The sequence below is a fragment of the Corvus moneduloides genome, chromosome 20, assembly GCF_009650955.1.
Source record: "Corvus moneduloides isolate bCorMon1 chromosome 20, bCorMon1.pri, whole genome shotgun sequence".
Lineage (NCBI taxonomy): Eukaryota > Metazoa > Chordata > Aves > Passeriformes > Corvidae > Corvus > Corvus moneduloides.
In genome coordinates, this window is record NC_045495.1 from 318151 (window position 1) to 345796 (window position 27646).

General features: G+C 53.5%; 1 protein-coding gene and 1 long non-coding RNA gene across 15 annotated transcripts in view; one reads left to right on the forward strand and one right to left on the reverse strand.

Annotated features, from left to right (window-relative positions):
* Positions 1 to 3269: 3269 nt before the first annotated feature.
* The window catches only part of RAP1GAP2 (RAP1 GTPase activating protein 2), a 59336-nt gene continuing 34959 nt past the window's right edge, over positions 3270 to 27646 (reverse strand). For 8 of the 14 annotated variants that reach the window (XM_032129832.1, XM_032129829.1, XM_032129833.1 and 5 more), the window contains 23 exons: positions 24150 to 24234; positions 20607 to 20642; positions 20317 to 20361; positions 19863 to 19895; positions 19335 to 19544; positions 18729 to 18832; positions 18158 to 18236; positions 17613 to 17666; positions 17274 to 17357; positions 16286 to 16386; positions 15518 to 15647; positions 15167 to 15322; positions 14422 to 14493; positions 13929 to 14015; positions 13561 to 13695; positions 11443 to 11580; positions 10939 to 11057; positions 10686 to 10799; positions 10101 to 10218; positions 9433 to 9559; positions 8161 to 8240; positions 7958 to 7993; positions 3270 to 7218 (listed from right to left, as the gene is read on the reverse strand). In XM_032129832.1, the coding sequence (XP_031985723.1) occupies positions 7985 to 7993; positions 8161 to 8240; positions 9433 to 9559; positions 10101 to 10218; positions 10686 to 10799; positions 10939 to 11057; positions 11443 to 11580; positions 13561 to 13695; positions 13929 to 14015; positions 14422 to 14493; positions 15167 to 15322; positions 15518 to 15647; positions 16286 to 16386; positions 17274 to 17357; positions 17613 to 17666; positions 18158 to 18236; positions 18729 to 18832; positions 19335 to 19544; positions 19863 to 19895; positions 20317 to 20361; positions 20607 to 20642; positions 24150 to 24234 (2116 nt within the window). In that variant the 3' untranslated portion in view covers positions 3270 to 7218; positions 7958 to 7984. Of the gene's footprint in view, positions 7219 to 7957; positions 7994 to 8160; positions 8241 to 9432; positions 9560 to 10100; positions 10219 to 10685; positions 10800 to 10938; positions 11058 to 11442; positions 11581 to 12595; positions 13099 to 13560; positions 13696 to 13928; positions 14016 to 14421; positions 14494 to 15166; positions 15323 to 15517; positions 15648 to 16285; positions 16387 to 17273; positions 17358 to 17612; positions 17667 to 18157; positions 18237 to 18728; positions 18833 to 19334; positions 19545 to 19862; positions 19896 to 20316; positions 20362 to 20606; positions 20643 to 24149; positions 24235 to 27646 lie in introns of those variants that run through there. The other 6 variants (XM_032129825.1, XM_032129823.1, XM_032129831.1 and 3 more) reach the window with 4 other exon arrangements.
* Positions 21053 to 25548, forward strand: LOC116453882. The gene is made up of 2 exons (XR_004243959.1): positions 21053 to 21256; positions 24940 to 25548. It is a non-coding gene; the product is annotated as an uncharacterized LOC116453882 (long non-coding RNA).

The following is a 27646-nucleotide window of genomic DNA, read 5'->3' on the forward strand; positions in this document are numbered from 1 at the left end:
TCCTCCCTCCTGCCAGGGTTGCAGTTTGCAGAAGGTGATCAGTATGATGTATGACTGTGGAACTCCCCCAAAGCACACACAAATAAAACAGGGAACGGGCTGTAAAATACGTTGGAGCTGGAAAATGAATGATCTCTGTCAACTATTTAAAAGCAATCCAGTAATGTGAACAATCAGAAGTGAAGGAAAATCAATACACTTTTCATGGCACAGAAATGGAAAATAAGTGGGATTTTACTCCTGCAAAATCCATGCAAACAAAACCCAACAAATTAATTCTGCTTTTCAATGAATATGGTCGTGTCTTCAGCAGCAGAACCACCTCCCAGAGTGCTTTCTTCAGCCCCAGCAGTGTGCCAGTGATGTGGCAGAAATCCCCACTGGTGTCAGTGGTACATGACAGAGAATTGTGAACAATCGTGTGCTATTCCCAACGCATTTAATTTGTTGAACAAATAATTCCTCTAGGAAAGCTTCAATGAAAGCAAACAGAGAGACAATAGAGCACAGCAGATACAGCCCAGTCCCTACTTCTGCACCCAAAATTCAGACGAAGCACCAGAGCAAAGCAAAGCATCGCGGTCCCTGTCGGACAATTGGAGGCGTGATTAGAGTGTCCCGAGGTGGCCATTCCTACGCTCCAAATTTCAGCCAGCTTCTGACTTCAGGTAACAGAGGGGAAGTGGCCTTGAGGGTAAAGGAAGAATTTCCTGTAGCAGCTCTTTAAAATGGCAGCATTGGCAAAGTTGTAAAGGAAACATTGGTGGCACTATGAACACAAACGCCTTTTGCAGCAGCTGCTCCAGCCCTAAGCAGCAGCTACTGTGGGACATGAATCTGAGCTCTCCCGCAGCATCTCCGACATTGCAAAGAAAGAAAGATTTTTTTTCCCATTTAGTCAAGCTTGTAAGCTCTAAGCTCCTACGACTGTTTGTTTATTTTTAGGTTACCTTCAGCGCCGGTGCTCCGTAGGCTCGGGTTTGTGTCTCCGCCGAGGCGATGCCGCCGCTCTGCGGTCCCGCGCGGAGCCGACACATCCCGGGGCTCCGGGGCCGCGTCCAGCGAAGCACGTCCCGTTCAACCCCTTTGCATCTCTCCTGCTGCCCACAGAGCTCAGATCAGCCAAAGAGCCCTTCCTCCTGCTACTGGTGAGCTGGACTCAGGTCCCGCACTTTCGCCGGAGGGGCTGAGACGATCGCGCATCGAGGGACCTGCACAGTGAGGAGACGGCTCTTGGTGGCTTGGCCAGGGACACGAGTGCACCCAGCAGCTCGCTCCTCGGAAAGGAGACAGCGCTGGTCAGCTCTCAGTGTTAAGGACTGTGTCTCACTATCCTGACAATTCAGATCAGACCCCATTTCATCTGTGGGGCTCAGACATTTTAAGTGTGTTCTGCGGTAACTGCGTCACCTGGTAAATCAGCCCACAGCAAGAGGCAGAACGGGACCTCATGGACTGCGAGAGAGGGAGCACTCCTGTTGCCAGGTGTTCTAACAAGGTGTTACCCAGACACAAGCCTGTTTGTAAAGGCAAGCAGATGATTACACCTCATTCCTGTATTTCCAGTGCCACCTTCTGTACAAAAGAGGAAACCTCTGAGCTCAGCAGCTCTGAGGAGTGAAACTGGAAAATTCTTCCCCCACCCACGTGGAGACTCAGTCACTATTGAAATTATACACTGAAGGATTTACATTTTCAGTAGCTCAACAGAACACTGAGTTGTGTGCTCGAGACACCCACAGGTGCCAAACCCTTCTAATTTTACAAAGAAAGTACATCAGCCTCACTTTGTCATAAATTCGTGCAGTTTCTGGGATGGGATGTAGTGGGTTAGAGAAATAAACATCCACTATTATAAAAAAAAGTAAAGCATACGTCTGGCTATAAATATCAAAACCTCATGTCAAATAAATTCACAGGGCCATGATTAAAGTATGTGATCGGGGATAGTTGTTTTTCTTCTCTGAGTCATCCTGAGCCTTTCCCAGAGATTTTCAGTCTGAGACTGCTGTGGGGTTGCAGCATCCTGGCTGTGCCATGGAACACTCACCTCATCCTTGAAGACTACGCTGCATCCAACCACAAATAACTGCAGTAAACATCTACTCTGAATAGTTTTTTTATATTGTATCAAGCGCTTGCAGGCCTAAAAAAAAAACAAAACCAAAGCCAAAACCAAGTTGGATTTTCTTGCCCCTAAGTCCAATTTCAAATACTAAGACCAAACCTGGTTTTTATCAGTTGATGCCTTGCTTGGGTAAGCCACACAGAGCCATTGTCAAAGCTGGGTCCAGACCAGTAGCTTTGCAGAGCTGCACCCCTGGAAGTGTTCAAGGCCAGACTGGATGCAGCTTTGAGCACCCGAGTCTAGTGGAAGATGTCCCTGCCCTATCAGGGGGTGAGTAGGTGATCTTTAAACTTCCCTCCTAACCCAAAGTATTCTGTGATTTCATTCTTCCTTCTACTTTCCTACTGTGCCTAGAAAATAACTTGATTACTTGATTAATTTCATTCAGGAGGTTTTCCACTAAGCACTATTCAGCACGATTATCTGGTACCTCCAGACTTTCATTAAAGAGACAGACAAGGTCTTATCATCTTCTCTAATAGCTGCCCCATGCTGCCCTGCCAGATCTGATAAGCTCCGAAGATGATTTGGAACAGCCTTAGAACCTCCAACCACTTTTAATTGGGGTCAGTGTCTTCACGTCTGCAGATGCTCCTGTGACTGAATGATCAAATTACTCTCTTGTGGGATCAGGATGAGCAGTCCGTGGCACAGTGAGCATCCCTGCAGGAGACAGAGAAGGTGCTCAGACAGCAAAGTCATCCTCCTGACCACTGGCAGGTGAGCACTGGGCAGCACCCCTGCGTCCTCAGCTCTGGTTCTGGTCACACCTGCAATTCGCTGGCAGAATCAGCCAGGGACTCTGCTCTGAAGGCTGTGGAAAGCTGGAACTGAGGAGCTGGAGAGATAAAAACCCAGTTTCCTTGTTAGCTTACCCGGGATGTCCAGAGGCAGTGGCGATGCCGGAGCCTGATGGCCTGAGGGAAGGTCAGCTGGTGTGGACAGAAGGAATTGATGATGGAACTGTGCTCCAATATTCCTCTGCTTCCACTGCCGCAGAGTTTGACTTCATGTGAGCTCTCCCAGGCTCCCACTGCCATGGCTCAGCCTGGTTCCATGCCCCTCACCTGGTTTTCAAAGGAATGTTCCCAAAAAGCTCCTCTAAAGCTGTCACTACATGGCCACACACAGAGAGTACATATATGGACACAAAATATGTTATTTATTGTGAATTTTGCAAAGACACATTTAAGCAACAAAATATACATTTGTGAACCTTTAGTTTTATACATAACAATCTGCTACCATAGCAATAAATTAAATATACATTATTTACAACAGACATAGGTCACCAGAAACTACAAAGCACCGCCTCTCTACATCAAAAATAAACTTTGTCAGATACATTTCTTCAAGATTTATTTTCACTCTATAAACTCTCTTCACATTCTCTGATATAAATCCAGCATTTCCCTTTGCAGGACATACGCAGTGCTACATTCATTGAACACGATGAAAGCATGCTGGGGGCTGGGGGCAGGGGCTGGAGCGTCAGCGGAGCAGCGAGAGCGCAGGTGGGACCTGCAGAGGGGCCGGGCTCTGCCCTGGCTTTGGGAGTGGTGCCGGCACTGAGCACCTCCCGCAGCCAAGAGATCCCAGCCCCAGGCACAGCCCATTTGTGGCAGCAACATCTCTTGGCCCCTGACCTGCCATTCCTGAAGACCCTCAAAACTCTGGAAAGAAACTGAGCTTGTGCTTAGGATCCCCTGCTTCCCTCAGAAAAAAGCACTTCTGTGTTGTGCTTAGGTGTAACCACCCTGTGCTTGGCTCTGTGGGGTTTCAAGAAGATGCAAGTATGTGCCAAGTGCTTTCCTGAATGGAAGCCCAGCCAGAGCAGCAGCTCACTGCCAGCCCTTGGCAGCTGCACACCAGCCCCTGATGGAGGGGATGCTGGTGGAGGGGATGCTGGTGGAGGGGAAAGGGTCCCAGTCCGCTCTGCACGACTCAGAGCCAGCGGCACCAGTGCTGGAGATGTGGACCTGCACCCGACCTGCCACTGCCTCTCACCAAGCCCATGGGCTGGTCTGAGCCAAGGGGCAGCTGGGGTGCAGCAGGAACAAGTGGGGGACCGAAACCCTGGCAGGAAGGGGAGCAGCCCCTTGCAAGAGAGACCTTCCCACACAGGGGGGGCTTCCCCATCATCTCCCCAAGGCGTTTCTGAGCCCCTTCTGCTCCCTCTGCAATGCCACTTCTGAGTATGGCAGAAGTTGTGTGTATGGGAACAGCGGAATCAGAAAGGAAAATGCACTGCCCAATAATTCTAGTGTCAGTTAAGGATCCTTTCTTTTATATATATAAATATATATATGTTTTATATATATATATATATCCATATATATCTCCCTTTTATGTATGTATAAATGTGTAAGTGTCACTTATAAGCACAAAACACTTTGCAAAATATATACAGGAACACCTTCACCCACTGCTGGAAGTGCAGAAGTGCCCGGGCTGTAACACAAGCACTGCTCAGTCCCAGAACCGGCACGCGACAATCGGGACCCTGCGGGATGGGAGGCGCGGGCCAGCACCGGCAGCTGCAGGGCAGCAGGGGCGGCGCTGGAGCCCGGCCGGGACCGGGGCACCCAAACCGCAGCTGCTGGTAAGGATGTACAGCAGGTTTTAGGCCTTTGGTGAGGAGTGAATGCTGCTGGATTTGTCCCCCAGAAGCCAAACCTCGTGCCAGACCCGAGGGGGTCCCGGCCCCACAGCCGCTCCAGCGGGCTGGCGCAGGAGAGACAAGTCCAGCGCACTGCAACTCTCCCTGAGGCTTCACACTGCTCTGTTAGTCCCACTTGAATAATTCCCAAATCAATCTAGGTCAAAAAAGGAAAGTCACAGTTTCAAGTGAAAAAAAAAGCAACAAAATAACCAAAAATGGCAAACCAGCTGACAGTAGCCACTGCATCGTCTGCTGAAAGATCTCACGGAGATCAACACCCACGGGAATGACAACATCTACAGAACAGAGTGACTTCTCAGAGGAAAAAGCAAACCCAGAGCAGACCCTGGGAGCAAGTCATTGCACCAGTCAGCGTTTCACTGTGCAGCCTCAGGAAATCAGACCAAAGCTTCTAAGAGGAGGATTGGGGGTGGGTTTGAAAATGCTACTGAAGCATCATCAGACAAGTGCTGAACAGCAAACTGTGTGATCCTGAGACACCTACAGCTACAGGCTGGGCTGAGCACACTGCAGGTTCCTCTTCCAAAGGAAACTCAAGGCTTAAACTCTATTGAAATGCAACTGGCTGGGAGCAGGAGGGATTGTCCCCATGGGAGTTACTGGTATTTACTAGTCCTACACAGCACTTAGGGCCAGTGAAACCGTTCCCTGCCTTTTCACAATGTGTTCTCCTTATTTAACCTGGTTCCCCTCCCATCAGAGCTACAGCCTTTCCACATGGATTAATTACAGCACGAGCGGAGCACCTATGTGAACCAGATTGTAAGGCTCTCGGAGAGCACCTCCCTGCAGGACCAAGGTGAGCAGAGCAAGTTCTGCTTGGCTTGGCTCGTCTCTGGCCTGGGGAGATGACAGGGAGAAAGGGAGGTGATGGTTGAATCCTATAAGCACTTGCCCCAGAGAGAGGGGAGCAGGAGCAGCCACAGCCACGGCGGCTGCCCAGGGCTGCTCCAGGAGCACAGTTCTGCACCCACCTGCCGAAACAGGCTGTCAGGTACTTTGTGCCTCTTGGAGCACCCGCTGTGCGAAGGTGACTTTGGCACTCAAAGTCCTGTTTTCAGTAGGAATCACAAACTCGAAGAACTGTGTTCACTTGAGACTGAGAACCTGATTTCATGAGGGTTTCCAAAGGTCACAGGCTGGGGGGGGGTGGGCAGGGGGAATATCTCTGCAGCATCACAGCCTGTCTTCCAGAAAATGGGTAAGGGAAATCTATCAGCAATGTGAAATTTGTGGACAGGCTTCAGGAAACTTCACACAAAGTTCCATAAAAGAGCAAAAGGATTTCTTGGCATGTTGAGAGAGGTATTTTCTGGGAAAGAGCATTATGGAAAAGTTACCTTGCAGAATCTATAATCCTTTCAGAATAACAAGAGCTTGCTCAAAAGCAGCAGGACAGACTCTGCAAGGGCTGGAGCAGCCTAATGCCTCCCAAATCACTGGAGTTTTATGCATTTGCTTGCCTGGTGATCCAAGCCATAGGGCAAAGCAGAGCCCACCGGGTAAATCCCCTCTAGTTCCAGTCCTAGTACTCAGAAAAACTAAAGCTGTGATACACCCCAGCTTTAGCTTTGGGTCGCCTTTCCCAGGCCTGTGCTCAGTGTCAGGCAGGGACAAAGCAGGGAAGCTGCCAAGGGAGGATGAGCTGGCTGCGGTCCCCAGCTCCACCCCCTGGGCCAAGTCACTGACCTGCCTCTTGTGCAAGAAACTGAACAAGTTTGGAGTAAGGGGCTGCCTCTGCCCCAAGAGTTTTGGCGTGTGGGTAGGAGCTGGGGGATGGCTGGAGAGACACTGCAGACCCCACTCCAGGGAGAGCTGCCCAGGACCCCCCCGGGGAGGTTTTGCCCCACTGCCCCCAGAGAAGAGCAACAGCAAACGAAGGTGGAGGGCAAACTGCCCCAGAGCCACTAACACCTAACTTTGGCCTGACCCCCCCACCCTTCAGAAAACAAACATAAACCCCTGTTTCCCCACTGATAACTGCAAATAAAGCATGGAGGGACCTGAACTGTGCAGGGGTCTCTCCTGCTGCCCCTCTGCCCAAACAGAGCTGGCAGGCAACCCAGGGATGGGGGGAATGGACAGTGCCCACCAGCTGCAGCACGTGTGGGCAACCACAGGGTGACCCAGCACAGCACCACAAGGGGACATGACCCTGGTGTGTGCAGCACAGTCAGAGACACGTCCCCCCCTGCACACAGAGCAGGGGCGCAGGGTGTGTGCTGGACAGGGGGACACCAGGTGAGAAGGTGGCTGGTCCCTGTCAGGACAGGACTGTAGCAAGGTGAGAGCTCTTTTCCGGTGTAGCGGGCAGCCGGCAGGTGAGGGCACCTCGCTGCCCACGGCTGGGGCGTGCGTGGTCCCATGGGGTGTTGAAGATTTTTCCCTTTGTCAAAACAAGAATTCTCTGCAAAGAAGAAAAGGATAAAAGTGTCAGGAGAGTGGAAGGAGAATATGCTATGAAGCACCTGTCCCAGGGAGGGAACTGAAGCCACAGCAGTGCCCTTCCCCAAAGCACCAGGCCAGGGTGGGAGAAGGAAACTCAGTGATGAGGTGAAAATCCCAGCTTTTTGAGATCCATGCTTTCAGAAATGTAAATTTCTCTCATTTCAAGTTCTGTGGGCTCTTCTGCTCAGCTTGGATCTTCCTAATGACACCCTTAATTTCATGGAACAGAAGGAACCCAGGCAAATCCCACTGAGTTCCCTTCACCTCTGCCCATGAAATCCACCTCCTGAATCTTCCGTTTCCCCTTGGGTTTTTGGAATGGGTAAGGGCCTGCACTGCCTTTCCACCCCTGTGCCCAGAGCACAACGCAGTAAACCTGGAGATGGGCACCAGTGTTTGACAAAGATTAACTGGGGAAAATGCAACCTGCTGGGCAGGGGCCCCTCACCCTGGGAGCAGGTGCAGGAGTATAGTGCTCCAGAAAGGAACAGGTAAAGCTACACGGCAGCACTGGTGGGTGCAGACCTGTCATTTACCCCTGCCCTTTCCCTCCCTCACCTACAGCAGTGTTTACGATGCTCTAAGGTGCAGTATGGATCCCATAAGCAGTAACAAGCAGTGTGAGCAGCTGCGGTTGGCTGAACACAGCTGGCCCCCAAACAGCCTTTTTGCACAAAACAAAACATACCAACACTCACCTGTGACAAGTTCATGACTTCCTCCTGCTAGTGGCTCTATGTGGAAGAACAGAACATGGAGTGGGTTGCAAACAAAGGGGCAAGAAGTCACAAAATCCCTTCCCTTCTCTCCCTCATGGTCCTCAGAGCCACCCCTAGAGCCCAGACCCCCCGTGCCAGGCACGGCTGCACAGCAACCCACCAGCGAGAGCCGTGGCACCTACCATGCTGGAGCTGCCATGGCTGAGCTTGTCGAAGCGAAACTTCAGGTTGGACCTCGGAGAATTTCTGTTCTTTAGATCTGCTAGAGGGAAGGACAAACAAAGAACAAAAATAATAAACTGTGAACAAAAATATTTGCTGTAGTGCCGGCTGCACTCGCCCAGCTAGGCACTTTAATAGACTGTCAGGAGTGCTACCAATGTTTAGTCTGCCTTGGCTGAATGTTTGGCAAAAGCTGTACATTAAGTGTTTGCAATGGAACAAATTGAGGCTTAATTACATTTCACAGTCTTTCTCCTGGAAATGCCACTGAAAAGGCTACAAGGAATGACTGATCCATATAATGTATGGGTGGATTTTTATGTTCTTGGCAGGAAAAATACAAAACAAACACTTCAAGCATTAAAAGGGGTTGGTTTAAGGGTTCAGAAAATCACTAATGAAATAAGGAGGAGGGCCTGTGGGGTGCTGAGAGACAAAAAGCCTGCCTGCACTCCATGGTCCCACTTTGCCAGCAACATTCCCAGTTACAGAGCCGTTTGGGTCTGTTTGTGCTTCCTGGCTGTTTCAAAAACAGCTCCTCAGCTGACAGTGTGTTTCCACGTGGATGGTGGTGCCTTGTGGCAGGCTCTCTGTGGCTCAAGGAATCAGAACCATGGGGATTTGTGGGAGAGGAGTGGCTGCGGCCATCCCCATCTCACTGCACCATCACCACAGGATGCACCAGCAAAGAGCTTTTCTTGCCTGTTTTGCCCTTTTGAGTTGCACCTCACTGTGCAAATCATCCAACTGAAATGGATGGAGTTGGTGAGCGGGTTGGCAGGAGAGGAATGGAGCCAAGACCACGGGAAGCTGCTTGTTGATTAAATAATTGTGAGTCATGGCTCGGCCTCTGGAGACAGAGTTTCCACAACTACTGCACATGCCTGTCAGGGGAGACAGAGGGAACAAAGCCACAGCAAGAGCCACCTCTGCGCTCTAATTGAGAAAGGAAACAAATTCCCCATGGAAGTACAGAACTACAGCACATGGGGCCATCCCTCCAGAGCAGCCCTGTCAGGATGGGGCTGCCCCGCACCCCACGGGCGCCTGTCCCGCCAGGGCGAGCACAGCTGCTGCTTCACCCTGGGACCTGGACAAGGCTGGGAGGGGGCTCCTCCATCCCAGAGCCACAGACCCCATTCCAACCCACCATTACAGGAACCCAGGGGCTTCGGGTGGCTCCAGGAGTGAAGGTAGAGCCGGTGCCCTCTGCCAGTCTGCCTGCCACCCACCTGTGGGGCTCCTGCTCATGATGACAGGGGTGGCCGTGGCCCCCACGCTGGGGCTCTCACTGCCGGGCAAAGCACTGTAGACAAACACGTCCTGCTTGAACGGCGATGCGGTGGAGGGCTGGCTTCCCTGCTCACAGAGACAGGACATGGCCTTTCCCGCAGTCAGGTCTTCCCCCACGCCCTGCTGATGCCCCACTGCACCCGTGCCCACTGGAGCCCTACCACCAGTTGCTGGTAGGAGAGCTTGTCCTGACGGAGCACCCTACTGGCCTGGGCAGACCGAGCAGTGCCCAGGGCATCCCAAGGCTCGCTGGGGTGTCACAGAATCACAGAATGGTTTGGGTTGGAACAGACCTTAAAGACCACCTAACCAGACCCTCCCTGCCATGGGCAGTGATGCCTTCCACTAGACCAGGCTGCTCCAAGCCCTGTCCAACCTGGCCTTAGACACCTCCAGGGATGGGGCAGCCACAACACCTCCGTGTCCCACCAGGCACTCCAACCCTCCTCCTCCCCACACCCAGAGATGGGCTTAAGCCTCTCCCTGTCAGCAGTGAGGAGGCACCTGGGGGCTGGTGGGCACTTCCCCCCACAGAGCCCAGGGGTCCGGAGGCAGCAGGGAGCTGAGGGGCGTGTGGAATGTCCCGCGGGGAGCGTTCGGTGCCTACCACGCTGTCGTACTCCTCCAGGGTCTCGCTCTCCCCCGCTGTGCTGCTGAAGCTGCTGGTGCTGGAGGAGGAACGGGAGATGTTCGACCGCCCGTTCTCTTTCAGCTTGATAAAAGGCCTAGGGAGAGGCGGAACGGAAGGAAGGGCGCATGGCTGTCACCAGGGAACTGTGTCCCTTGGACTGTGACAGCGGGACAGACCCTCCTGCACACCCCCGGCGCAAAGTGCTGCCGTAGGAATGAACCTTTTGGGGTGCTGCAGTACATGACCACTTCCAAAGGCGTGGGATAAGGCACTGGGTGGGTGCCCCAGCAGGGAGCCCTAGATCCAGCTGACTTCACCTTGGCAGGGAGGAACAGGCACAGCAGCCTTCTATGCCCTGGGGATGTGGGCAACCTCGGTCAAACGCTGCTTTTTGCTCTTCTTTGTAAAGACCAAAAAGGAGCTGTGCTCATGAATCACCAGACTCTTTTCTCCCTTACTATCAAACTTATGTACAGTACAATTTAGATATGGTTTTGTTTGACAAATTCCTTAATGCCTGTTGAGCTGTGGTGGAAGGAGGACAGGCTCCTTCTGGCTCACCTGTCTTTGTTGGGGCATATTTCAGGGGAGCTGGGGTTGGATGAGGTTTCAGATTTCATCTCTTGGGAAGAATGTCCCAAATCTGGTGTCTTCTGGGCTCCAGAAACACTGTCGCTGAGGGCACAAAGAGACAGGTTGCATGAGTTATACAAGAGTCTTAAAAGGATGGTCAAACTGTACTACCTAACACCAAATATAAACTGTGCGAGAGGCAGATGCTCTACAGGTACCACCACTTTGATGACAAACTTACCACCTTGTCCTGCTCTCGGCCTGGCTCTCCGATGTCGTGTGCAGGCGAGGGAACAGCCCTGACCGGCGCTTGATGGGGCTCCTGGACTGGTTCTTGGCAGCAGCAGCTGGGACAGGGGGCTGAAAGCAGAGAACAATCTGGGTTCGAGAGCACAGCTCTCTCCTGGGAGTTCAGATGCTGAACATCCTGCAAGGAACTGTGCTGCCTGCGCATCTGAAAACCACATAATGCCAGAACTTCTTTTCTATCTCCTTTTATTTTGGGGCCAAAACCCCAGGAAGCTTGTTTTCGGTTCTTCCACAAAACGAGCCCAGCTTGAACAAAGCACCCAAACTCACAGCCTGCTCAAGTCTCCACCTCGCCCTTACCCTTGCTCCCCATGCAGGGGACTGCCAGGCTGCATCAGTGGAACACAGTGCCCCACCGGGCTGTAGAGGGGTGGGCAGAGGAAGGAACAGTGGGACAGAGGGACAGTGGGACAGAGGGACATGTGGACATGCTCACCGAGAAGGTGGTCTTGGTCACCTCGCCACTGTTGTGTGCAATGCCCCCGCTGAGGCTGCCTGGGATGCCACTGCCGTGGTGCTTCTTCTGGCTGCCCACCATCGTCTCCATGGAGTGGCTGCGCACCCGGATGGCTCTCTGTGGCAGAGGGGACAGGGGACAGCAGGTCATCACCACCCGGCGGGGCGCTGTCCCCAGAACTTCTCCCCAGCTTCAGGTCTTTCCCAGGCACATGGGAGAGCAACCTGCCTATGCCTCCCCAAGAGCAAGCACACCCCAATAACAGCATGACTGGTGACATCAGCCCTGGCAGGTGTAGCTGAGCATGGGCTGTCCTTGGGGAGCCCCACAGCCACCACAGGATCAGATTTTCCCCCCACTGGTCTGTGATATCGAGGACTACAGCTACAGGACCAGGAGATACAGACACGAGCTCCAAGCCCTGCCTCCTCCCTGGCCAGCCTCACAAACCCCTCGGCAGGAGTGGGGACCACAGCCACGCCATAAGACATGGCACACCTTCCATAATTCTCCCTGGACTCAGGAAGGACAGATCATGTGGAGCCTCCTGCCTTTCTTGCACCTCTCCTGCACCTCTCCAGCCTGCCCCGAAACAGCCCCTGAGCTGGAGGCTTCACAGCCACATAAAAGTGCTTCTGTTCTTCAGCAAACTACTGCTTGAGAATACATTTAGCCTGAACTGCTGCTTCTGGTTTGGTCAATCTACTTCTGGAAGGGACTGGAGGTGAGCTGTGCAGCACTGGCCCCACGACAGGCGCGGACTCTCCTTGCTCCCTTCAATCTTCATTTCTCCCTGTCAAGCAGCCTCCTTCTCTCACTCCTCACATCAGCTACATTCCCCATTCTCTTCTCAGCTATTCCCTCAGCCATGGCTGCTGCTCCTACAGCCCCTGAATCCCAGCCCAGGCTAAAGAGTAAATGAGTCACGGCAGGCCAAATTCCTGGAGGTGCCAGCACTGCATCTGCAGCATACAGGCTGTTTGCTGCTGGCTGCGGGGTCATGGAGCCACAGGTGGACCCACACCAGGGTAAGAGGAAGCTGCAGCCCTGAGCTCTCACCAAGCCTCCAGTGCTGAAGACCACAGCCCCAACAGCCCCTCCTGCCCATCCAAAAACAAACATCAAGCAAGAGTCCATCAGACTGGATTTATTGGGGTCAGCAGCAATTCATACACAATTTGACGTTGTTCGTAGGTAAAAGTGACCAGTTGCTTTGCTGCAAAGCAGCACCCACAGGCACTCACACTCTGCAGGCTCCTGCCCTGGGCTGTGGAACTCTGCAAGGTTCCCCAACACCCCAGCCCACCTCTCAGAGAGAGGTGCCTTTGTTTGTCACTCACTCAGAGCCCAGCAGAACTGAGCTCTGCTCGCCTCTGAGAACTGGTCCCCCGGTCACCTGGCCAAGGGGCTGGGTCTGTAGGCCGGGTCGCAGGTGCAAGGCAGCAGGCAAAAAGATACCGTGGGGACCAGGTCTCAGCCCTTCGAGCCCTCCTTTACCGTCTGTCCCCCCAGTCACTCCGACAGCACACGGTGCAGGACGTAAGCCAGCAGGCAGCCCAGCAGCGCGGGCCCCAGGCGTCCGGGCAGGCGCAGCCTCACACCGACCACGGGCCTCACCTCCCACCCCAGCACTGCCTGCAATGCCAAGAGAGCACAGTCTGTCTCCTGGCACACACAAAGTGTGCCAAAACGTGACTGTTTAACCTCATTGTCGAGACCCTGACGTGAATGCTGTGATGTATGACTGACTGCACAGCAGTTCCATTCCTACACGTCTCACACTGGAACAGGACACATCTGAGCTTCTGCAGCAGGGCCTGGGGAGCTGTGCACCCCTCCTCCATGGCCCCATCCTCCAGGTACAGGATGAGGTGACTCATCCACCAGTGCTCACTTCTCCATGCTATAGGAATAACTGTGCCTGAAATAACTGCAGGAGCTGTCCCAGTACAGTCGCAGGCTGAGCAGGCAGTGGTGGCAGCAGCCCCCACCTCCTCTTGCCACCCTACCCTCAGGGGACTCCTCTTGTCCCCCAACATGTTCCTTGCCAGCCCCAGGTGCATTTTAGCTCTGCTGTTGGCAAGGGCAGGGCTTTACCTTGAAAGACTCCAGAAAGCCTCCATGACCCCCATTCTCCAGCTTGTCCTCCTCGGGCCCCAGCCCCAGCATGGTCTGTGTGTGCCCATGGAGCTCATCATGAAGGTTGTCCAACAAGGCTGCCCGTGTCCGGTCCTGCAGGAGAGACAAGGCACTCAGCCAGGGGCTCCAAGGGAGGAGCAGTGGCACCGATCCACGTGACAGCCAGCTCATCCATCCTCGAGGGCAGTGCTTGCCCCGTGGTCACCATGCTCTCTCGTCCCTGCCAGCACTGACCCAGTTCAACAGGGAAAGGTGGCTTTGAGGAGGAATAGGAGAGCTCCCCAAACCTGCCGCTGCTCCAGGCAGGGACACGTGGGCAGCGTTACCTCCAGCTTCGCAAACTTGTCGGACTTGCAGCAGGCGTTCTCAGCATTGATGAGCTTGGTCAGCAGGAACTCCCGGAACTCAGGGCTCTGCAGGGAGACAACCAAGGTGGAAAACACACCATTTTTGTAAGACTCTCTGTATCTCTGGTACCACAGCTGTACCAATCCAAAACCCAAGCTCACAGCACCCGGCAGCCCCTACAGGTGTGGAAGCATTGGTGGAAAACCCCAGATGGGTTTGAGGCGCCCTCCTGCACCAACACAGGTGCCTCAGCACCAGAGCCACTGCTGCCACCTGGCACAAGTAATACCATGCAGTGGTGTATGGCCACTCACCCTACCATAAACACCAGGGGCCTCATTGGAAACCAAAATCAATGCAGATCAATCCCAGAAGTCTTGTTTTCCCCAAGCTGGTGTGCTTGGAAACATCTCGGACATGCACATCTACTTTTTTTACAGCTTGGAACATGCCTCCCTCTTCAGCTCCTACCTTCTGGAACACCGGCGGGCTTGGCAGGGGTGGGCCAAAGGAGGGAACGTCTTCCCGGGCTGTGACTGATACCTGAGGAGTCAAGAGACACGTTATTCCCACGGGTGCAGCAGGATAACAGGGTTTATGCTACCCAGGTGATACATCAGACAGGCGTGAACTGTTCCAAGGCACATTCAAACACTGAGGACCACCAAAACTCATTAACAAATGAGCTGTTATACAAACATGTACTTTATGCACTGATGTCTGTATGCACACAAGGTGTGTAACAGTGCACACGTAATACACCTGTGTGCACACGTGTGTGTGTTCAGCACTCAGATACGAGTCCCCACGAGGCCTAACACTGACTGCATCACTGAGCACAGGGTGGGTGCTGGGCAGCTGCCTCCAGACCTCGGTCTGGGATCGTCAAATTATGGAATGGTTTGGGTTGGATGGGACATTAAGGGTCATTCAGTCACACCACTCTTGCCATAGGCAGGGACACCTCCCACTATCCCAGACTGCTCCAAGCCCTGCCCAACCTGGCCTTGAACACTTCCAGGGATCCAGGGGCAGCCACAGCTTCTCTGGGCAACCTGTGCCAGGGCCTCACCACCCTCACAGGGAAGAACTTCCTCCTAATCTCTAATCTAACCCTTCCTGGTGGGAAGTCATTCCCCCTTGTCCTGTCACTCCATGCCCTTGTCAAAAGATGCTGAAGCAAAAATGGGTACGTGCACATTGGGGCTGCCCTCACCTTGTACGCCGTATTATCTGCCTCGGGGTTTTCCACCTGCACCACAATGTAGGCATGCAGGAAGTTGGAGGCAATCATGTCAGGGACAAATGGTGTGTTCTCCTCTTGGAAGATAATTGCCACAATGTCATTGCCAATGTGCCTCTTCCTCTGGAGCTAAGCGGAAAGGGAGAACACTGGTCAGTAAAACCAGGCAGTTCTGCTCCTGCAGCAAGCGTCAGTCCCAGGCTGGGGAGCCAAGCAGCCACTTCCCACGGTGCCAGGACTTGGCAGTGCCCATGGCATCAGGCAGGGCAGTGTCAGTGCATCCCCACTCAGACCCTTCTGTGCAAGCAACTTCATCTCTCTTACTTGTTGTGTGTCTCCTTCAGTAAAAGGCAGCTTTGTAGAGACATGAAACATTATCTCCCTGTCCCTGAACACCGTGTACACAGACTCCGCTCCCGTCTGCCCATGGCTGACATCCAGGCCTCCTCGAAAACTGGAGATCAAGGGAAAGGCGGAGAGAAACGAAGAGATATTAATTGAAAGCTTCACAGAGAGCACCAGCAGCTGTCAGGGGACAGGCTGATAGAACAGCCCAGTTCATTTATCCTTATCTAGAAGCAAGCAAATGGGAAAGAACAAACCATGCGTCATGTGTTGTAACCAACTATTGCTGCCACCAGCCTGAAATATAGGGTGCACATAAAGCAGAGCTGGTCAGCCAGGGCTGACCACAGCCGTGGGCACTGGCCATGGCCTCATCGTCCCTCACCAGCAGTGGGGGTCTCCCCCCACACTGTGGCCACTGCAGCGACCACCCCGGAGGCACCCGCGGCTGAGCCACGACACCGGGCACAGCACATTTCCACAGACTTCCTTCCATCTATGGCTGAATATAGCCAGATTTTATCACAACCTCAAATCTGCAGAAAAAGAAGTTTTTCTCTCTTGGCAGCTCTGCTTTTTTTTTTTAACTCCCCCAGCCTTGAAAAACAAGCCAAAGCTATATTTGCTTCTGCTCTGCACATCCCGCTCATGAGCAAGATGACTTCTGTTCTCGCACGTAGATATTTTTACATATGACATGGTCTCTTGTTAATGTATTTGTAAAATCATCCTTTTTATCTAACTTACCCTTTGAAGTCCTGGAGAGTTATGGTGTCTCCCAGAAAACTTAGGAAGTTCTTGAAGGCAGTGCTCTCTTCATTATTGCCAAACAGCTCCTCCTCTTGGGTCTGCAAAACACAGGGTGCATCTGCTGACAGCCCCAATTTTCCCTGCCTGTCCAATCCCCTGCCACCCCCAGCTCCATCCATGGAGTCCCTGGGGTCTGACCAGCACCTTGTTCCATGGTGTCCCGCACAGCCTCAGGCTGCTCCCCACCTCTGCTCCCCACCTCTGTTCCCCAGCTGGCACCACCACACCCGCCACCAGCACCATCCATGGGCTGTCACAGCCCGCTCAGCCCGCAGGACAGCCCAGGGTAAAGCTGCTGAGAGCCACTTCTGAGCCCCAGCAAGGGCCTAAGGATATTATCCAGGAAATACCAAATCAGAAGTGAATCCTCTATTGGAAAATCCAAGCCCTAATCATCCCCTGCTTTCTGTATTTCAAAACAATGAGACCCTAATTACGGCCTTGCATGAGTCACTCAATCCAACCCAAAATGCAATATGTAAGATAATTAAAGTGCCTGTCAGAATAATTCTCAGTGAGTTCTGAGGCTGAGCTCTGCACTCCCCATCCGGAGTCCCCGGCTAATGACAGCATTTTCAGCAAGTGCCTGTCTTCAGAGCCCACAGTCCCTCCAGACAAACGTAGCTGTTTTGCTGTCTAAACATATATCTGATTAAAATACCACGCCTGCTAAAATGCATTTTCACATCCGCTTTTCCCTACAGCAGCTTGTGGGCTGATTTCCATACTGAGATTTTTCAGTCATATCATTTTTTAATGAGTGGGGAAAACATCTGAGCAATGAGAAACACAGTCAGTGAGGACACCCAGTGACATGAGGTGCTGCACATGGCAAAATTAACATCAGAGTTGAGTCTGTGCTCATGAACGTGGATCTCTGGTGCACAGGGACATGCTCCATGAAAGCAGCATGGGGACAACTCACCTGCCTGAACTTCTGATAGATCACACCAAACTTGAACGTGTTGTTGACCTCATGTTCATCATAAGACACTATCATCTGGGATGCCTGCAGGAAAGCAAAATGCCAATTGTTTCATCTGGTAGTTCAAAATGTGATGGCCAAAAGATCCATGGTGAGGGGTGAGGAGAGCCCACCGGAGCTGCAGCAGGGTGCAACAACAACTGGGCAGCACCAAGGGAGCGGAAGGGGGAAAGAAGCCAAATTTCCACATAATTAGGCTAAAAGTTTTCAACAGTGGCCCTGGGTGTGGTTCTCAGCATTGTTGCAGAACACACAACCAACTTGGGCAGGTTACCTCACCTTGGGGTAGAGAACTGGGTTAAACTTTAGCCCGGAGGCATCGTCACAGAAGGCCTGTGGGCAAGGGGAAAGAGCAGTCAGTGTCAGGTCCTTGGCCAAAACTTCAGGCTGTGAATGTCTTATAAAGAAGCCAAATACAGCGTCCGATTGCAGGAGCTCCCACTTCGCATCCTCTCATTGGGATGCCCCATGGCCGGGCTGGCACCCGACTGAGGATGCAGCAAGCCAAGTCCCAGGTCTCTCCATGTCAAATGAGTGCCATTTTCTCTCCCTGCCTGGGATCAGCAGGGAACCAACAGCAGGGCCAGCACACAGCACCATCTAAGTGCCCCTTGACCTGAGAGCCCAGGCACTCATTGTAAAATTGAAACTGCTGCCCAACACTGTCCAATGCTGCACAACACATCCCAGTGATGCCCAACGCCACCCAGCACTGCCAAACACTGCCCAACACATTCTGACACCACCCAACACTTCCCAACACTGCCTGATGTGCACTGGCACAGGCTTTGCTGCATGTGTTCCAGCCAAGCCAGGCAATTCACCTTTGCAATCTGGGGGATGCTTGGGAGTTTGCTGAATCCTGCCAATGGAATCCTTTCATGCAATGTCTTCACTCTGGACCTAGCAAAGAAACAACAATGAGCAGACAGACGTCAGAGAGTGTCTACAGCAAAGAGGCACCCTCTGTTGGGAAACACTGTTGTGCTGCATTTGTTGGGCCTGGTTAGAGAGCAAAGGCTCGATTTGTCTTCTCATCTCTGCAGCTCTTAAAATATTCATAGTTTGGAGATGACACAATGGTTCAGACATGCTGGGTCCTGTCAGCTTATGGAGGGATGGCGAGAGAAGTGACTGGTGTTATCCCAGGGAGGATTAAACACGCAGAGGTTTACATTCAGTTCCAGCGGGTTTAGCAACAGATCAAAGTCTCACATTCATTATCAGGTTTAGGCAGTCCCAGCACAGAAACACAAGGATGCTGCCACTGCCTCCCATCCCACCCAGACGCCCTCCACGTGCTGCCAGTCCAGCTTGAGCACTTGCTGTAGAAACAGAACCAGGGACTCCCAAAGAGAGAATATTTTGTTAAACAAAGCTTTTTTTCTTCCATACCTGAGTATAACCCTTAAATATTCTGTGCCATCTGTCTCCTCACATTTAACAGAAAGGATCAGATTTCCAAGGCTGCTGGCTGTACAGTAAAAATTTAAATGATCCTAAAAATAGAAAACAGCACATTAGCAGCCGGGAAGCCACTTGCCAATGGCAAGGACACTGCCTGGACACTCACCTGCCACCCCAACACCCTCCCATTACTCACACACTTGCACCCCCTTGCCAGGACCAGGGCTGTAAACCCTCTGCCCATGGACTTTAGCACCCAGGTCTCGGTGTGTTCAGAGGGCCAAAGAGGATTACGGGGCTGTGAGCAAGAGGGCAGGGGCTGCCACGCAGGCCCCCATGCCTGGCATGAGCCCTGGGTCCCCAGGGACAGAAGGCTCAGAGCTGATGTCCCCATCGGTGTCACAGGAGACCTGTGGCTGTGGGACTGGGGCAAAGGCTGCACGTGTGGCCTTCACTGCTACACTGGGAACCCACCAGCGCCTCCATTCCTTGCAAAGAGGGAAATTGTAAAATTTGCCCACTTTGCTCACAATTGGAGAGTTTTTCTTGGGCAAGGGTGTGCAACTTTGAGCCCCATGGGGCGGAGGAACCCACCTTCCCCAGGAAATGCTTGCGGTAGGCTCTGGCCTCTCCCTTGCACTCCAGCTTGTAGCCGTAGGTGCTGGGGCTGAGGTTTTCCTCCTCCTCTTCGCAGATGCTGCTGTCAGATGAGGTGGGCGTGCCGAGGTTTTCTGGGTCTTCTATCCAGTACCCCCCAAACTGGGGCAGGATGATCAGCGGGTATGGGCTACCCTTCTCTAGGATCTGCAGAGACATGTGCCATGAGGGGTCAGGCAGGACAGGGGTGTGGACGTGGGATGCAGAGCTCATTGCCCCATGATTTGCCCTCCCTACTGCAGCAGACCCCAGCCCTGGTGCCGGGGAGGATGAGTCCAGCCCCTCTCCGAAACTTCTGTCACATAAGAGGGCACATGGTACTGAGGAAAAGCCGAAAACCACAAAGGTAGGGAGGGGAAATATGCTTTATGCAGCTCCTCTCAGAATCTCCACCAATTCCCCTGCCATCAGCAATTTTGGAAACGTGTTCACCGGAGGGTGTTCAGGGGAGTTCAGGGCACCCACCTCATCGATGCTGGGGTATGGGATGTAGTCTTCCTGGAAAAAGGAACCAAAACACCATCTATGACCATCTGTTCCCCACCAGCTGTCCCTTAACACCCCAGCCCTGCACACCCAACCCAGGGAGTGCCTCCAACACCTGCTGGTCCCTTGCAGGAAGGCATCAATGCAGGCTAAGTCCTGCCTAAAGGGAGTTCCTCTATTGGTGCAACTTCCCAGTACCGTGGCAAACCCCAACCCTTTTGCACAGCTGGAAGCTGAAATGCACCAGTCTGGACATAAAGCTGGATTAGGGATTTACAGGCACCATGCTCCCATCTCTGCAATTCAATCAGTGCCTTGTTTTTAGATCTAAATCCTTTCCAGACCTTTGAGTGACTATGACGATCACATTAAACCTCTGAGATGAGGGTGGGACACTTGAAGAGATCCCCTCAAGAAACAAAAATCAACCAACCTTGTGTTTTTGGCTTCCAGACTTCTGTTCTTCCAGTTTTGGTGCCTGTTTGGAACAAAATGAATGCATCAAATTATGTACATGCTTTCACCAACACAGGGGGTCGGTCCACCAACACCAGGGTATTTTGCTACATGGAGATCACTCCAACCCAAGCGGCTGGAAGGTGGGGTCTGTTCCTGGGACAGGCCTCCCAGCACAGTAACGAAGGAGGTGCTGTGGGGCCTCTGCCCTCAGGGGCTCTGCTGGGGGAAACATCCCGCGTTACTGGCATGCACACTGCTGCTCACCTGCATTTTTTCCAGCATTTCGAAGAATTCTGCCGACTGAAAAGAAAAGAAGGAAATCTCCTGTTCGATAAAAGCAGACACAAGGCAAGCCAGTCCAAGCCACATCATGGCAGGGACAGTGGACCCCCACCCTGGAGCACTTGTCCTGCTCCCTGAATATGAGCAGGCAGCTGTGACACCAGGAGCTGCCATCCAGCCCAACTCGGAGCTCAGCATCACTGCTGCAGCTCTCCTTGCCAGAAGCCCTCGACCCCCACAAATGCCCAGCGTTGTGTGGAGTTTAATCAGGGATCTTGAGTAATTTCTTTTCTTAACCACAGCAGCATTGGTGAAGCTGCTGCCAGTGGTGCTGGACTGCCCAGCGCAGGGTTAATCCCCACTTGCCAAAGGAACTGAAGAGATTACTGAGCTGCTCCAATTAGAAACCCTGTTTCTGCTGCCTGGCTCAAGGGCCAGGGCGCCCTGCCCAGCCCGTGCCGGGGACAGGACCTGCAGCCATCGCACACACAGGGGCCCTGCACCCCCGGCAACACAGAGTGAGAGGGCTCAGGGACAAGACCCCCACCAGAGCGGGCACAGGCCACCATCACCTCACCGGGAGAGCTGCCAAGACCACGCTGATCGCTCTCCCTCGGCGACGGGAACTCCAGGTAACCGTGTTCCCACCCTGATCTACCTGCGCTGCCCGGCAGAGCCCCGGTCCTGGTGGCAGCCTGTGCTCCGTGGAGCTGCTCTGAAGCTGCTCCCTTTAGCACAGCACCCGCAGAAGCTGGACTTGCTGGACAGTCCTGATCCCTCTCCCAGCTTTTCCTGCTGTCAGGTACACACAAATAAATTACCCAGCCAAACTACGGCTGTAAATGGGGCACTCCCAGTAAGTGGCTTTTCTGGAGGCGTGGCGCACCCGCCCCGTCCCTTCTCCCAGCCCTCCTTTCCTCTAGCCCAGGTTTGCTCCAGCCGCAGCTCCCAGCGCACACCGAGGAGCGGCTGGGCCACGGCAGATGCTGCCAGCCCGGGTGGAGAGTGAAAAGCGGGATCAGCAGCTCCCATCCTACCGCCTGTCGGAAACGGCTTGCGGGAGAGACATGCGTGATTTGGGGCAAAAAAAGGGGTCATGGTAACAAGGGGAAGGGCACGGGGGATGATTTTTAGTGAGCTCTTAGAACAGACTGAATTTCTCAAAACACAAAAAAATAGAGGAAAAAAACAGAGGAGGGGATGAAGAAATGAAAATCAAAGGACAAAGGAAAATCTGAGAGAGATTTTTTTTCCTTTAATACCTGTGGTGTTCAAAGGTTGGATTTACAGCACAAGCAGTCTACGGCTGCCAGCACAGGTGGGGCAGCTGTGGCTTGGACACAGCCCTGGCTGTGTTTCCAGCTTTAGACTACGCCTGGTCCTTACCCACCACCCCTGCAGGAGTCTAAAAGAACCCCAGGCTCAGACAGCTCTATGCCCACAGCTGGACACTCATTAAAAAGTCTTTTCCTCAGTTTGAGATTGGTTTGGATTCTGTTTATCTCCAGATACAAATGTTCTTGGATAGTTTCAGGTCCTGCTCTACCAGCAGCCAGAGCCAAGACCTGACCCCACCACGGCATGGGACCCACCTGATACAGCGAGTCCCACAGAAAATGCCCACACGTACTGAACAAAGCATGCAGCAGCCTGAGCCCTTCAGAGGGATGTGCACACTCAGAGACAGCTTTACTGGGCCACAAACATTCTGGTAATTACAGTATGTGTATAATGACACGTTCGTGGCACTGGCAGAAAGTCGTGTCACCCACCAAGGGCACGGCCAGCAAGAGGGGTGACAGTCACTTCATGGGTGCTCAGGCTTTTGCTCCAAGCCAAACTTGCACTGGCATCTGCATCAGGGTACTCCACCAAAGGCAACCCAGAGCGGGCAGCACTGCCCTGCCATCTCTGCAGGACACACCTTGTCCTGGGCAGTGTGTTTGGTGGCCGGTCTCCACGGACAGGGAGCACTTGGAGAAGTTTCAGCATGGCCAGTAAGTGCCTGCTTCAGAGGTTTACAAAGGAAGTGACCAGAAAGAAAACCCTGCACCAGGCGGGAGCTGCCACAAATGGAGGGCAGCAAGCAGAGCTGTGCCAGCGCCCCTCCCCAGCACTCTTCCCCACATGTCACAGCACTCACCAGCAAGCCCCAGAAGAAATCCATTACTTCCTTGGCATCACTCCCCATCTGCATCAGCCACACAGCCAGACCTCCTCACAGGCACCCACCAAGAGCAGCTGAGCACCAGCCCAGCCATCCCTGCCCAGCCCCACACCTCCCTTGGTCAATGTTTCCTCAAGCCAGAGGCACGGCAGGACAGCTGTCTTGTTATTTCAAAGGGTGGCTCCCCTGGGAGGCAAAGTGTCCGGAACAGGTTGGGCAGGAAGCAGGTGAGGGTTTGCAGGGGACAGGCAGGTGCCTGCTGGGATGCACAGCTTCACGGGCAAGATGTAAAGCCTCACGACAGGATGTCCAGCCCCATGGCAGGACTCATGCCCCTGCAGTGGGGTGCACTGTGCCCCTCAGGTGGGCACTCTCCTAAGAGAGCTGCAGCAGAAACTGGGTGCTGGGCAGGAGATAGAAAATCCCTCTCCAGCTGGAAATCTGTATGCACAAAAAAGCCACAGCCCTTCCAAAGAAGCTGAACAAATCCCAATTGTAAATCCTCTTGGAGTCATGCTCAGGACAACCCAAGCTGCTGGCTCAGGAGCTGCAGAATGGGCACGAGCACCAAGAGGGCCTTCCTGTCCCAGCAGTGCCAGGGGACGGCAGGACACGCCTCCCTTGGCCAGAACACCTGCACAGCTCTGACGAAGCACAGGCCAGGGACTTGCTCCCGCGTCTGTTCCAATGCCCATGCCTGATCCCTGACATCCCCTGTCCCAGGCAGCTCGAAGTTCATCTCTTCAATGTCAGCAGATACATCCCAGCCTCTACCTGTCCCAAGCCGATGGCAGCAATATCAAAGTGGCAGTGGGGCCACTGGGAACCTCCAAACAAGGAAACACAAACAAATCCAGAGGCTCACAGGCAAATTTCAGCCCGGAAGATGCATGGATTTAGTTTCGTTTGATACCTCTGGAATTGCCCATGCCTGGCACAGCCTGGCAGTGGCCAAGTTTCCCTGGCATGAGGGAACAGTAGGTCGGCCCCTGCATCAGTGCCCACCTGCCAGGGACACGGTGTCTGCCTCATGCTGACACAGAGCCACCACGGTGCTGGGGGAGGGCTACTGGAAGGAAAGCAGCACCGGGACTCAGCACCCTGCTTGGCATCACTGCTCGTGATTGCATAATGTGAGTGCCAGAGCGGGACAGGCCGCCGGCACGCAGGCCCCGCCACCACGGATGGAGAGACGGATGGCGTTGGAACAGGCTGCCAGCTGAATTCCAGAAACCACCTCCTGCTGCTCCTGTGGGAACAGCCCTGATCCGTGCAGCCGCTGTGTTGGAAGTGCCGCTCCCACCAACTTGGCTTTCCAAACCCGGGCCCTTGGCCCGGCCCAGTGCCCGCACACTCACCTTCATGGTCGGCGGGGCCGTGAGGGGGGGTGACAGGGGCCGCTCCGGGACGGTCACATCCGTGCTGTTCAGTAGCTCCTGCTTCCTGGAAAACCAAACACAGGCATGTCAGCTCTCCCCGCCCGAGCCAGCACACGAGGCAGGAGATGAGGGTTATCTCCCTTGGCAAAGCCGTGGCGTGCAGCTGCCTGTACAGTAATATCTGGAATCTGAGAAAAAACCCAACCGACAGTGTGAGAAGGTGATAAAAGTCATCAGAGGAGCCCGTGCCCAGTGTGGGCTGCGAGTCCTCATGTGTGGTGTTGGTGCTGCAGGGACAGCAAAGCTGGATTCCTATGACAGCCCATCCCCATGGGTGCCCTCCCTCCGGCATCCTCCTCACCAGAGCAGGACCTGCGGCTGAGCAGCCTTCTGGCAGCAAAGGAGGCTCGGGAACACCCAGGGACACCCCAGCATGGGTCTGGAGTGACCCAGCCGAGGGCCCCTTTGCCAACACAGCACCTGGCACAGGCACTGGATTTAGAAGTACCAAGAGCCATCATGAAGATGCAGGGCCCCAGGAAAGCAGAAAGCAGCCCCTGTACCACGGAGCTGCCAAGACAGCCCCCCACAAAAGTCCCCTAAGCTTTGGAAAAGTACGGCCTCAGCCCTCCACTGAACAAAATTCCCATCCCTCTCGCCCGGCGGTTCCCGGGCAGGCAGCCATGCCGTCACGCAGCAGCACTGCCAGATGCTCCTCCGGGAGTCAGAAAATCTGAGATTTAATTTAGTTTCCTCTTGTCCCTGCCAGGTTAGTCCTGCAGAAACCGGGCCAAAATGTCCAACTGTTTATCTCGCCGTAACGAGGTTTGGTTCCCATGGCAGCGCGCCCCGGGATGGCTCCACACAGCGCAGCGTGCAGGCAACGGGCACCAATGCCGCCGGGGCCCTCTCCAGAACACAGCTCCTGCTAGAAGGGGCACACTGACCTCTGGAAACACCTGCCCTCACCACAGCCCCACCACCCCAGGCCCTGCTCTCCCACCCACGCTGCCCCCTCCTCCCAAGCCCCAGTATTTGTGACAGCAGGTGACAATCACTTGCCGGTCACGGGAAAGCTCGGTGCCTGCAGCCCCTCCTCAGCAGGACCTGCGCCATGGAGATGCTGAGGGGATGAAGTGGGAGGCACCAAGGAGACAGCGGGGGGGCAGCAGGGAGGCTGGGAAGGCAAAGTGGGACCAGCAGCATCATCCCACTCACAGCCAGGGGAGGCACGGCACCACCTGGGCTGTGCCAGCAACATGGACGTAGTCAGAGGCACTGGGGGAAATGCCCATTGCATTGTGTCCAAAAATTAATCCAGACCAAGAACTGACATTTCACATTACATTAAACCAAAATAAATCTTCTCTCTTTTTCATATCAGAGCAAGGTTAAATTTACATTGTTACACCTCATTTGAGCTCCTGGTATCTTCCAGTTTTTCAATGCAAGAAATGAATTGGAGCAATGTGGGGCAATAGCAGAATTCCTGTCCTGCCCACCCATACTGTTTATCAAGCTCCTTCCCTCTCTGCTCTCCACAACCTCGCCATGTCTCTACTGCTCAAAAATGCCGAGGATGACAGATTTTCCTTGTTTGCTCTTTGACTTTCTAGGACACTAAAGCACAGCCTGATCTGGAGCAAACTACTCATCCTCTGCTCTCCTTGCTTTGAACCCTGAGCTCTGCCTGATTGCACTCAGCTGCACAGTGGCCTCAAAGGCATAAAACAGATACGACTTTGAAAAGATTAAAGTTACAGGGATGCGCACAAATAATTTGATTTGATCTGGGATTTGTAGTGGGTTGCCATAGCATCATATTCTAAGTATTATAAAATCACCCAACTTAACAACATGTTCCTCTGTCACATGCTGGCTGCTTCTTTGGGGCCAAACTGCTGGAACTGCTCCTGCAGTTCCGGGAGAGCAAAACAAGCCCATCCCCAACGACTGCTTGGAACGGGTCTCTGCGTTGGGAATCTGTTATGTTGAAGTCCAGCCACAGACGCCAATGATTCAGTTCGCCATCAGCGCTGGGGTCAAGGGCCAGCGGCCCATTTCCCAAACTGATGACCCTCAAGGGATGATAAATGAACCATGAGGCAGATTAGCACATCTTTGTCTGTGCACTGGGGTGCAGCCCTCAGGGATTCCCCTGAAGCGACCCCAGAGCCTGCGGGGGCTCACAGCAGCCCAACACCGTGACCCAGTCCCCAGCTGACACTGAGGGTACAAGTCTCTGCAGAGCCTAAAGCACAGCAGAGGTGGCAGTGCCCACACCAGCGAGGATGGGCACTGGGGATGCTGGGCAGCTCCCCACGCACTCGCCTCTCCCTGGCACCACAGGAGTCACACAGCTCCAGCACCAACAACGTAACCAAAGGTCCCAGTGCTGTGTTCGCTCCCTGAGGGGGCACCTGGCAGGTGCCAGGGGGGTCTGTCTGCCCCCAATGCCTGTGTGCCCACCCTGGCCACGGCTACAGCCAGGCACCAGCGCACAGAATGGGCCAGAGCATCCTCCGGAGCTGCGCGGCCAGACACCAGCCTCTCCAGAAGGAAACACGGGCATCAGCTTTGTAATTTTATTTTGTTGTTTTTCTCATTAGGCAAATTAAGAGAGAAGGAAAAGAGAGAATTAGAATCCTGCATACTTAGTAAATGTAATTAAGGAAATACCTTAATGTGGTTATGGCAGGGCCGACTGCAGCGTTTCTGAATGGAGACTGAGATCACCCCTGCCATCCCAGCCCCCTCCTGGGACTGTGCTCAGGGGCACCTGTTGCCAGCTCCCAGGGAGGCAGAGCCCACAAAGTAAGGGCTGCTCTCCTGGCTCCTTCCAAAGGAGGAGAAAATAGGGATTTTTTTCCCCCCATTTTGGGTACATGGGCACTGGTGAGCTCCCAACACAGCAAGGGCAGGTGAGGTCTTTCTCTTTAAAGCGTCCCTGATCACAATCCTAAAGCACCTTCAAATACATATCCTGCATTCGGTAAACCCCACCAACATACTGAAATTCTGATTAAAAAGTCCTGTTCAGCACAGAGCCAAGGCTGCATGGACCCCCCGACTGTTCCCATCTGGACCCTGACTCCGAATGCACACTTCTCTCATGCTCTCTCAACCCAAAGCCTAATGAAAAACCCCTAATGCATCGCACCTCCTCATTTTCTCCATCTGATTTATTTCCCAGACAGGCTCTAAGTCAACACAGTACATTCAGATAAATCACAGCTGGGGAGGGGAGATGTCAACATATTACCTGAAACGGTGAAGTGCTCCACAACACGTGGTTGGCTCTACATCTGTCACCATGTGCAAATGAGATAGGAGCATCCCAGGTTACCCATATGCCTATGCTTAACTCCACAGATCAAACCTGGCCTAAGGAGGCACCAAACTCCTGCAGCAACAAGTTCTGCCTGTCAGATGCTGCATCCCTGAGAAGGTCAGCAATGACTCTCCTGTAAATTAAC